Raw genomic sequence first — 11250 nt, 5'->3', positions numbered from 1 at the left:
CTCACCTGCTGTTCACAAGAAAGTGTATCAGGGGGTCAAACTTGGACACATTCAAAGTAGTGAATGTGCATATATTATATTTGAACTGCTGTTTGATAGTGAACCATATCTTATTGTCTACTTAGTGCTCAGGTGTCAAAATTTTCAAATATATTACTATTTCATGAAGCTGTTGAATTGGGCAAAACTACAGGACTTGATAGAATCCAGAGGCTTATGTCCTTACGGCTATATTTTCTGTGTCACAGGGCTCTTCTTTGAGATCAATCTTCTCCAAATCCAATTCATGACAAATTCAAACAATGTGACTGAGTTAATTATCACTGGCCTTTTCTGGGATCCCGAGGTGCAGAGAGTGTGCTTTGTGTTGTTTCTCCCCGTGTACCTGGCCACTGTGGTGGGCAATGGCCTCATTGTTGTGACGGTCAGTGTCAGTAAGAGTCTGCGCTCCCCATGTACTTCTTCCTTGGCTACCTGTCCCTGGTGGAGATCTGTTACTCCTCTACTGTGGTCCCTAAATTCATCACTGACTTACTTGCCAAGGTTAAAACCATCTCCCTGAGGGGCTGTCTGGCCCAGATCTTCTTCTTCCACTTCTTTGCAATTACTGAAATCCTCCTGCTTGTGGTGATGGCTTATGACCACTACGTGGCCATCTGCAAGCCTCTTCATTACATGAACATTATGATCGTCAACTGTGTCACATTCTGGTAGCTGGTTCCTGGCTGGGGGGCTTCATTCACTCTATAATTCAGGTTATAATCACCATCCCACTGCCCTTCTGTGGTTCCAATGTGATGGACCACTATTTCTGTGACCTGCAGCCTTTATTCAAGCTAGCCTGCACGGACAGCATTGTGGAGGGGGTTATTGTGTTGGCCAACAGTGGATTAATCTCCATCTTCTCCTTCACCATCTTGGTGTCCTTCTACATCGTCATCCTGTTCAACCTGAGGAACTGCTCTGCAGAGGGGAGGCGCAAAGCCCTGTCCACCTGTGCCTCTCACATCACAGTGGTCACCTTGTTTTTTGGACCTGCCATCTTCCTCTACATGTGGCCCTCATCCACCTACACTGAGGACAACTGGTGGCTGTGTTCTACACGGTCATCACCCCCATGCTGAACCCCATAATCCACACACTCAGAAACGCAGAGGTGAAAGCTGCCATGAGGAAGCTGTGGGCCAGGAGGAGCCCAGGGATGGGAACATGATAGAAAGATGTACGTCTGATTATTGTGTGTTTGAAATGAACTTTTATGAAATGGATTTTTAGTGGAGTATTTCATAATGGCAGCCACAAACATAGGACTTAATGTTACTGCTGCTATAATTCTCCTGTGTAACCTGAATACCCTGCTGTGATGTTTGAGGGATAGAGGTGAGGAATTCTCCCTGAATCTTATGGAACATGATTGGCTTCATGATATCCAACAATATAATGGGTTTGGGTAATTGGAAGGCTCATGTCCTATGGCTATATTTCCTTTGTCACCAAGTGTAAATGCAAAGTGGAGAATTTTATAAATGTTTTGTTGGTTAAAATCATTTCCTCACTTTCTTTCTCCCTCTGTAGTAATTTATATGTTTATAGGGGTACAATGTGATGTTTCAATACATGTGGGAAATGTGTAATGATCAGATCAGATCACATATCTATCACCTAATTATCATGTCTTTGTGTTGGGAACATTCAAAATTCTCTCCACCAATAATTATAAAATATTACTTCACTGATAGTTTTTTACTATGCTATCCTAAATTATGTTTACTTCTATCCTTTTACAGAGGAGATTTTTTAAAAATATTTTTTAAGTTGTTGAGTGTCCTTTATTTATTTATATGTGGTGCTGAGAATTGCGTGAATATGCCTCATTCATGCCAGGCAAGTGTGCTACTGCTGAGCCACAGCCCCAACCACTACAGAGGACATTTTTATAAATGTTTTGTAGATTGAAATCCCTTAACCTTTCTTTCTTATTCATTTTCTTTCTTTCTTATTTCCCTATATCATATTTTGATGTATTGTTGAATTCAGTTTGCTATTATTTTGTTGAATTTTTTTTTTTGCAATACTGGAGATTAAACCCAGGGCTTTCCATATGTTAAGCAATTTCTCTGCCACCGAGCTATATCCTCAACTCTTAATTAAATGTAGGTTATTTACCTCATCACCTATTAAATTTTTTTTCTTGTATGGCTCACAAATGAGTCAATCAAAAACTTACTGGGGATAAGGAAGAACAGTGGTATAAATCTGACCTAACTTTCCCATGTGCATATATATGAATTGTCACAGTGAATCTCACCATAATGTACACAAGACAAAAGTCTAAGTAGCAAAAAGATCAGTAGTGTAGAGGAAAGGAAATAGGGGGAGGGGAGGGGGCGTTCTGGGGACTGAATTAGAGCAAATTATATTCCATGCTTCCATAATCATGTCAAATGAATCCTAATGTTATATATAACTAAAAAAACCCACAAAACAATAAAAGAAAAACTGTGTTGAAGCCCCCCCTCTCTCCCCCCTTTTTTTTAGTAGTAAGGGCCAAAACTAAGGCCTCATGTAGGCTAGGCAAGAACTAACTCTACCTCTGAGCTATATCTCAAGCCTTTTTGAAAAATTTTTGAATGTGTTGGTCAGGAATATTGGTTTCTAGTTTTACTTTTCTATTGACTCCTTGTCTGGATTTGATATAAGGGTGATGCTGGCCTAGTAGAAAGAATTCTAAAAAGTTCCCTTGTTTTCAATATTTTTGAATAGTCTGAGTAAAGTTACTTTTTAAGAGACTAAACTCATCATAGGAAATGAATCCAAAAATCAAAAGTTAAAGATTTCTATGAAGAATATTTAAAAGACTTAATTATTGTACTAAAAATTAGAGGCACAACTGAAAATGGCCAGGTATAGTCAGTACATCCATAAGATGAAATATTTTACAGGTGATTAAAAGGACATTTTTAAATAAAAACTCCAGATAGAGTAACTCTAGGATTAACCTCCTTCTATCCATTGTGCCCCTGTGTTTGAACACAGCATCGTTCCCAAACCAGGACCAGTACCAAGACTCAGCCTCTATGTCCCATCTAGTTTCATTGCCCTGGTCCACAGCCTCTTCATGGCCTTCTTCACCTCAGCATTCCTCAGGGAGTAGATGACAGGGTTGAGGAGTGGGGTCACCACTGTGTAGAACACGGCTACCATCTTGTCTGCAGGCAGAGTGGTCGAAGGCCTCATGTAGATGAAGACACAGGGCACAAAGAACAACATGACCACGGTGATGTGGGACCCACAGGTGGAGAAGGCTTTGCGCCTCCCCTCAGAGCTCCGAGTCCTCAGATGAAGTAGGATGACCACATAGGGGAGCACATCACAGAAATAGTGGTCAATCACATTGGGGCCACAGAAGGGCAGCTGGAAGATGAGAAGGATCTGGGAAAGGGAATGCACAAAGCCCCCTACCCATGCCATTCCCACCAGGACCATGCACACCTGCTGGTTCATGATGGTGGTGTAGTTGAGGGGCTTGCAGATGGCCACATAGCGGTCATAGGCCATCACAGTGAGCAGGAAAATCTCAGTACCTGCAAAGAAGTGCAGGAAGAAAAATTGTACCAAGCAGCCCCACCAAGGTATGGTTTTCCTCTCAGCCAGCAGATCTGAGAGGAGTTTGGGGGCTGTAGTAGAGGAGTAGCAGATCTCCACGAAGGACAGGTAGCTGAGGAAGAAGTACATGGGGGATCCCAGACTTCTGCTGGTCAGGACAGTGAGCACAATGAGGGAATTCCCCAGGACAATCGCCACGTACAAGAGCAGAAATATTAGAAAGCAAATCCTCTGCACCTCCGGGTTGGGAGATAGTCCCAGGAAAATGAATTCTGTCACATTGTGTGTATTGGCCATGAGGTCACCACCAAGAAGCAGCTATTTGGGTGGTGTGACCTGAAATGATAGAAAACAAAAGATTTTTTCATACTGTATCAGCCACATAGAGACACTTGCCTGAGATGCTTGGAACTAGATATTGGAAGATAAGTCTTCTTTATAGAAGAAGGGAAGAACATTCCAAGAATGGAGGCAGCAACTGCAGATGTATAGTGGGTTGCTGGATTAAGGTGACTATAACAACAAATAAAGCAGTTTAGAGAGTCTAGAACCAGTGTAAGAAGGACTGTTACAGATTTTGAGTTTTCTTCTATAGAAAATGTCAAATGTAGAAAAAGTCATCAGAATGTTTGCAAAGTGGAAAGGGAAATAATTTTGTATGCAGAGGTTGGACTCGTGGAAACAGAGCAGAGGAGGGGCAACCTTTTAAAAACTCAACAAGTCCCCTCATTGGACAATGTGGGGCAGATAGGACAGTGTTTCTCTGTCTATGTAATGTGTCTCTCTTTTGCCTTTGTATATTCTGAACTATCTTTCACTGCAGCTTTCCTGTATTTCACTTACATTTGCTTGTTGTCTAAATCTGGTTTCCAAAACAGTGTTTTCACCCTGTCCACATGCCCTTCAGAGTCTTCAGAAGAGATGTCCTGTGGTGCACCTGCACTCAGCACCCCCAAGAAGACCACAAAGTTTTGTCTGAGTCTTTATTTCTACTTCTCCTCCTATTTCTTGACCTCTAAACATGGTCTCTGTGTGACCTTATTGCTTTCTAAGGATCTATTCAATTCATGCATGATTCTCCTCATGGGCACTTTTCATTTCATCAGTGGCCACTCAACCTCTGACTCATCCCTCTCTACCTCCTAGTCTCTCAACATTGTCATCACCAACATTCTCCACTGGCTGATATGCAGGTAGTCCTGCTCCTTTCTGGACTGTGTCTGAGCTAGCTGAGGTCAATGTACATGAGCTGTGGTCTCACATAATGAGACTCTAGAGCACCTGATACTGGAGCCAGACGACTAACCCTCATACCACAAAGCTTCCTTTCTCCAGTGATGGAGACAGGCTGAGGTGGTTAAGCACCATCAGGACCCAGAGGAAACTCATAGAGAGAACTTACAGTTATACATACAAAGAGAAGGCAAGGTTCATAGTAAGTTCTTAGATCCCTGGGCTATTCTACCAAGCCATTCATGGAAGACAGCTTATGTCTGCTAACAGTCTGGGGTCATATGCATGTGTTTTTCAGATAGTGTCTATGTGATATTGCAAATTATTTCTCTCTGTCCTGTACTAGGGATTGAACTCAGGGCCTGGCACATGCTAGCTAAGCATTCTAAAACTGACCTTCACACTCAGGCTTTTATTTTTTATTTTTAGACAGGATCTCCCTATATTTCCTAGCGAGACCTCCAGCTGGGGATTCTTCTGATTCATATTCAGGCTAGCACCACTGTGTCTACCTAGAGAGTAATTTAACCTCTTCCTCACTCAGGGCCCAACTAATATGCTGATCATAGCTACCTCAGAGATAGACGTCGTGACTCCCACTCCCAGGTCTGTCCCAGGGTAAGTTCTGTTCCTGTCCTCTGTGCTGCCTTGGATATTTCTCAGTTAGGAAATCCATATTGTCAGGCCAGAGTCTCTCACAGCCAGTGGCCCCCTTTCCCTTGGATATTTTGGAATCACAGGGCTTCACACTGGATTATATTGTTTTATGTGGCCACCTACCTCCTGCAGCATGGGCCTCCTAAGGGAGAGACTGCATCTTCTCACCACGCCATCTCTGCCACATGCTTACTTCTGTGACCACCAAATCATAGCACTCAGTTGAGTGACTGTGGGTGTATGTCTCCCCTGGCCTTCTAAGCACAGTATTTGCGATATCATAGGTTTCCAGTAAATTTGAAAGAACAAAGGTCCTCAAGGACCAAGAGCATATCTTCTTCATTCCTCAATCCCAGAGCCTGGCACAGAATGCCCCCGACACCCACACAAGAAAACTTTGTGAAACCCCACATGCCTCAGGACCCCAGTCCTGTGTTTTAAGGGGAGAAATCAATCATCACATACCAAAGGAGCCCATGTTCACAAAACAAAAGTGAAACCAGTGTTTCTGTCCTTTGCTGAGCTCACCACAGTGACCTTTTCTGTTCTGAAGTCAGAGATGCAAATTCCTCCTTGGGCACAGCTCTGGGCTCTGGGAAGCTGCCAGTTAGCCGGTGGGGAAGCCTTAGACCAATCTAGGACCAGAACACCTGCTCGCCAGGAATCTTAAGACGGGGGATCTGTTCTACTTGCAGCTTTAGACTTAGGAAAGTGGGAGACTCAGGCACAGGGTCTCATAGGTTCCTGAATTTAAAAACAAGATCCAGGTAGACTCACCTCCCAGGTGCTCCACAGAGAACTAAGAACCCTGGCAGCTCAGCCCTAAGTCAGCTGCTTATGGGACACCTGGGGGGAAGGCATGATCAGGTGAGCCGAGGTCTCCAGGGATCTGTACCCTTTCCCCTTCCTAATCAGGCAGAATCTCTCAGGGGAAGCAGGACCTGCACAAGCCTAGTAGGAAAAAAATAATTGGGAAATGTGAACAAATTAAATTCACCCAGAATTCACAGAGCTCTCACCTACATCACACTGTTCACAAGGCAATGATCCCTCTCCTGCTCATCAGGAGCTTGATCCTGGGGCTTGATATAAAATGACAGTACTCAATGTGTGGGTCCAAGGCTTAGGGAAACTGAAATAGCACATCTCAAAGCCTGTGGTGTAGAAGGGGTATAGATGGGTGGTTCCCAGCCAGGGGTGATTTACCCCAGAGGACACTGGGTAATGTGTGGAGCCATTGGCTCTTGTCCAAGCTGCCTGGTGAGGGAGGGGCTGCTGACAGGAAGCAGGGAGAGCCCAGGGAGGCTGTGACATCCTACAGACCAAGACTGTCCATATAGAAGAGTACCCAGCCCAGTGTCTATAGGCCTGCCCTGGAGATGCCCTGCTATAGCTGAAGCAGATTTACTCTGAATTCATAAGCATTGAAATGAGGTGTGGAGAACATGGGGATTCCTTACAGGGCTTTGACCACACCTGTGTGTGTTGTAAATTTAGTGTGGTGGAATGTCTTAGAGATGCCAGGAGAGAATTTTGTAATATGAAAAATGAGGATTTCTTCAAGTCTCATTCACTAATGTCAACTCAGCCTGAAATCAAAGTGTCTCAAGTGTAAACTAATGACCAAGGAGAAAACTATGAAGAGACATTTTATGATTTAGCACAATGTTTGACAAGATTGCTTTTCCACCTGGGATAACCATTGTCATCCACAGAGAAAGAAACCTAGGAAAGAAGGTTAGCAGGTACTTACATCAAAGCCTGAAGTATTCATGCAAAACCTCTATGTATTCCACAATACATCCTCATGAAATTGAATTTTTGTCAAATCTGTGAAAGTATTGTCATATTGGAAGTTTCAGCTTTTTAATAAACCTGAGTTAGATTTATTTTAATATGAATCTTTGAGTGTTACAGGGAAACTACATTGTTAAACTTATTTGTGTTGTTAGACTGTGCCTGCTTACTTAAAATTATACTTTTTGGCTTCAGAGGTTGATTTTATTTCTTATTCTGGTAAATATTATTAACCCATTGAGTATGGTCTTATTTTTTTTCATTTCAATTAGATCCCAATCCTTTTCCTTTCAGAAATAGGAATATATTTATTCACAACCTTCTTTGTGAAAAGTTATTTGGTGTGTTCAATAAATGAATGGCTATCAGTTCATGCTTTTCTCTTAACAAATGGAAATGTTAAGTACCCATTGTAGCAGAGCTTGTTTACTACAGTCAGTTACTGAAATCAATGCCATGTCTTCCTATAAGAGAATCTCTTTTTTTATTGTGGTGTGTTTTCCATTTATGAAATGGAAAACTACTTATTAAATACAAAGAACAACCTCTTGGAGGCCACAACACAGATGACTCTCTAAAACATTACATTGAGAGAATGGAGCCGGATAGAAGAGTGTACGTGCTTCATGCTTGCATTCATAGGAGACTAGGAAGAAGCTAAAGAATTCCATGATGATAGAAATTAGATGAGCAGGTGCCAATTGGCAGTCAGGTTTAGAGATTACCTGGGAGGAGTCATGAGTAGTTTCTGGGGTGATAGAAATATTTCCTTTTAGTTTGGGGTGTTGGCTCCACAGTGTATAATTTTGTCAAAAATTATTGAATTTATTGGAATGTGAAAATTTATTGGACTCAAGGTCTTGACATTCCATGGAATCACAGAATTTCAGTTGTTTGTGAGGTTTCACAATGTTAGGTGGTAGATTTGGATTTTGTTCAGTCAGTGAGGCATCAGAGTCAAATGCTCACCTACCTCACTGTGCCCAGGTGCACCTCACCAAAACCCTGGTGGTGAACTCTCCCTCTTCACATCTTAGCACCTCACGTAATCCCATTGTCTTTTGCCAATGCTCACTCTCCCACCTTATTTGCATATAGGGGTGGACCCCTGACTTAGTTCTGGCCAATAAGAATGAAAAAAGAAAAAGAAATCCTGCAGGAGATTTCTCATAATTATTTCTCAAAATGTGAGCTGGGACTTTACCATCCTACATATGAAGATATGATGCTTGGAGCAGCTGCTGTACTGCATCTTGCAACCCTTACAACAGCCTAGGGAGCCAAGCAATGCCAATCCAGTCTGCCATCGTCACAGAATTAAAAATCATCCTGGGAACATTGACCTCCAAACTTCTTCTCGAATCAGCAATACATGATTCTGTGACTCCAACCAAGGCCAAACAGTCTTTTCCCGTAAAATAAGAGAATAAATATTGAGGGCTTTATGGACTACGCAGTCTCTGTCCCATTCTGCTCTTATAGTGTGGAAACAGACACAGAGAACACGCAAAATATGGGCCTGGCTGTCATCCAATAAAACTGTATTATGAACATAAACATTTGAATTTCATGCTAATGTGTGTCACCAAAACTTCTTTTTTGATTATTTTTCCTCAACCATTAAAAAATTTAAGAGCCTTTCTTAGGTCATAGTGCACACAGGAACAAGCAGTGAGATTGGTTTGACTGAAGCCACTCTTCACCAGATTGAAGCAAACACAGTCCTAGCTACATTACTTCTTTCCCTGAGACCCCAGATAACCACTGTATAGAAAGAGAAGAGTCTTTGGAAATTGTTCAGATGTAGATGATAATGTTTAATAATGGCCATCTTGTATTTTGTCACCCCTGCTTTGAGACATGTGCCTTCTAATAAACTCCCATCTTGGTCATTAAATAAGACTTCTACTATTGAATTTCAGACAACAGAACCAGGCTAATGGGAGGAAGGCACCCAAGGAAGGAGAGAATCTGTTCTGTGGTCTCCCAAGATCATTCTGGTAAGGAGAACTGGCCACAGCATGGACCTTTGACTCCAAGTGCCACGATTCTTCTATCTATCACTGCATGCTACCCCCAGAGGTGCAGTGAATACAGCCAAGGTCACACTGCTGAGAGGTGACTGGGTGGAATTGCATTTCATGGGATCCATCCTCCATTCTAAACACTGTGCAGTGCTGATTACTGCAGAAGAGGGAGAAGGTGTCCCAATGTGACCACACTGGAAACCACTGACCACTAGGACAGGGCTTGAAGTCCCAGCATGAGGTTAAAGTGGCCCATTTAACCTGCAGGAAAACAGAGGCAGGTGAGCTCTGGTCCTTCACAGTTGACTGAACTCAGATTGCACTTTGAGTCTCCTGCTCCTCGTGTTCCTGGCTCATGTTTTCATTTTCATTCCATCCTTGAGTTCACCTCTAGCCCCTGGAGCTCCTTGTGGCAGTTTTCACCCTCCCGTTTCTCCATGTGCAGATGATGGGATTCAGCTTAAGGGTGATAACCATGAAGAGCACAGCCACCAGTTTGTCCTCAGAGACTGCAGAGGACAGCTATAGTTAGTGGAAGATGGCAGGCTCAGAAGTTTGCTGGGCATGTAGCTCAGAGGTGGTATGCTTGCCTAGCATGAGTGAGGCACCGAGTTCATTCAATGGCCACCGCCCACCTGGCCAGCAAGTGGGGTGGTCCTGGCAGGAGCCCATGTTCTGCAGGAGGTGGAGGCATCTCTAGCTTGGAATACTACTTTGTGTCCCCCTCCCTATCTCCCTGGTCCACCCATGTCCTGCCCCATGCTAGCCTCACTCTCAGCACCCACAGTTGGACTGACTCTCCCACGAAGAGGATCAAGTATTCCTGCAAAGCTGCTGGCTGAGGAAATCGCTAAGAGCAAGCAGACTGGGTAGGTGTCCCTGCTGCTCAGCTATTCCTCAGCTGCATGGCAGAGGGGCAGTTGGACCCCCTGAGCTGCTCTCTCAAGACCAACCTGGAAATAATCCAGGTGGGAGAGGTGCTTTTTTAAGCAGGTGGTTCGTGGCCTGCGGGAGAAGGGCGTCTCTGGCTTGAGTGGGCGCTACTGCTCACTGGCTCCGCCTTCATAGGCCCCTTGTGCCCAAGTCCTCGTCCAAGAGATGAGCTGGAAGTGGAGTTAGTGTGCAGATGCTAAGAACAGAGCTGGGCCCACAGTCAGGACCTGGTAAACCGCTCATCGTCCACCATAGGACACCAGCAGCATAAGACGAGGCCAAGGCTGCAGCTGGACCTAAGATGTCCCCAGAGTGGTGGGAGGTGGAGGGACTCTTGGGAGGTTGGCCCAGGGAGGTCCTGGTTCATGAGGGTGTCCCTGAGGGGGACCCTGGTCCTTTCTCCTGTAGTCATGAGTCTCCTCAAGGGGTACCAAGGTCCCTACCTCTCTTTCTCACCCTATTCTGAGGTGAGCAGGTCTTGCTCTGCCTGAGCTCCCCCCATGACCAGCTGCCTCACTACCTTGGGTCAAGCAGCGGGCCCCAGAGAAGCTTGTCGACTCTCAAGATGCCCAAGCCCACTGGCCAACCTGCGTCATGCCTGGGCCACAGCTGGTCACACACATGCCAAGCCTTGGTAAACCCTCTGCTGCCAGGACACCACCGCCCCCTTGTGTGTGTGTGTGTGTGGGGGGGGGGTCCTTGATTCCTTGATGCTGGAGGTTCCTTTCTCCAGCGTCTGGGCCACATGTGGACTGAAGCCTCCAAAGCCGTGGGCCCAAGCAGCCTCTGCCCTTTGTGAGCCAGTTGCCCTGGGTGTGCTTTGGGGTGGCGAGCTGACCAATACCACTCTTTAGGACAGAAGAGCCATTCTGCAGCCTGACACCCAATAGGGGCCACCCAAGAGCTCTTGGCCTGCCCAACCCATCCAGCGACTTTCCAGGGAAAGTGCCTTCCACGAGCCACACAGTGGCTGCCCTTTGTTTCTGGGGCTTCTTGA

General features: G+C 44.6%; 1 protein-coding gene and 1 pseudogene across 1 annotated transcript; one reads left to right on the top strand and one right to left on the bottom strand.

The window, feature by feature from the left end:
• Positions 1-286: 286 nt before the first annotated feature.
• LOC113175060 (olfactory receptor 4B1-like) lies at positions 287-1213 on the top strand (annotated as a pseudogene).
• A 1862-nt stretch (positions 1214-3075) lies between these two features.
• On the bottom strand, positions 3076-3903 carry LOC144254232 (olfactory receptor 4X2-like). Its single transcript, XM_077797246.1, has one exon. It carries the CDS (start codon positions 3901-3903, stop codon positions 3076-3078), a length of 828 nt encoding a protein of 275 aa, XP_077653372.1.
• Between the last annotated feature and the right edge of the window lie 7347 nt (positions 3904-11250).

Source organism: Urocitellus parryii, chromosome 4 (genome assembly GCF_045843805.1).
Source record: "Urocitellus parryii isolate mUroPar1 chromosome 4, mUroPar1.hap1, whole genome shotgun sequence".
Classification (NCBI taxonomy): domain Eukaryota; kingdom Metazoa; phylum Chordata; class Mammalia; order Rodentia; family Sciuridae; genus Urocitellus; species Urocitellus parryii.
This window is presented reverse-complemented; position numbering and strand designations above follow the sequence as displayed.

Excerpts from the sequence above, each read along its gene's own strand:
- LOC144254232 (XM_077797246.1), bottom strand. The coding sequence starts at position 3,903 with ATGGCCAATACACACAATGTGACAGAATTCATTTTCCTGGGACTATCT.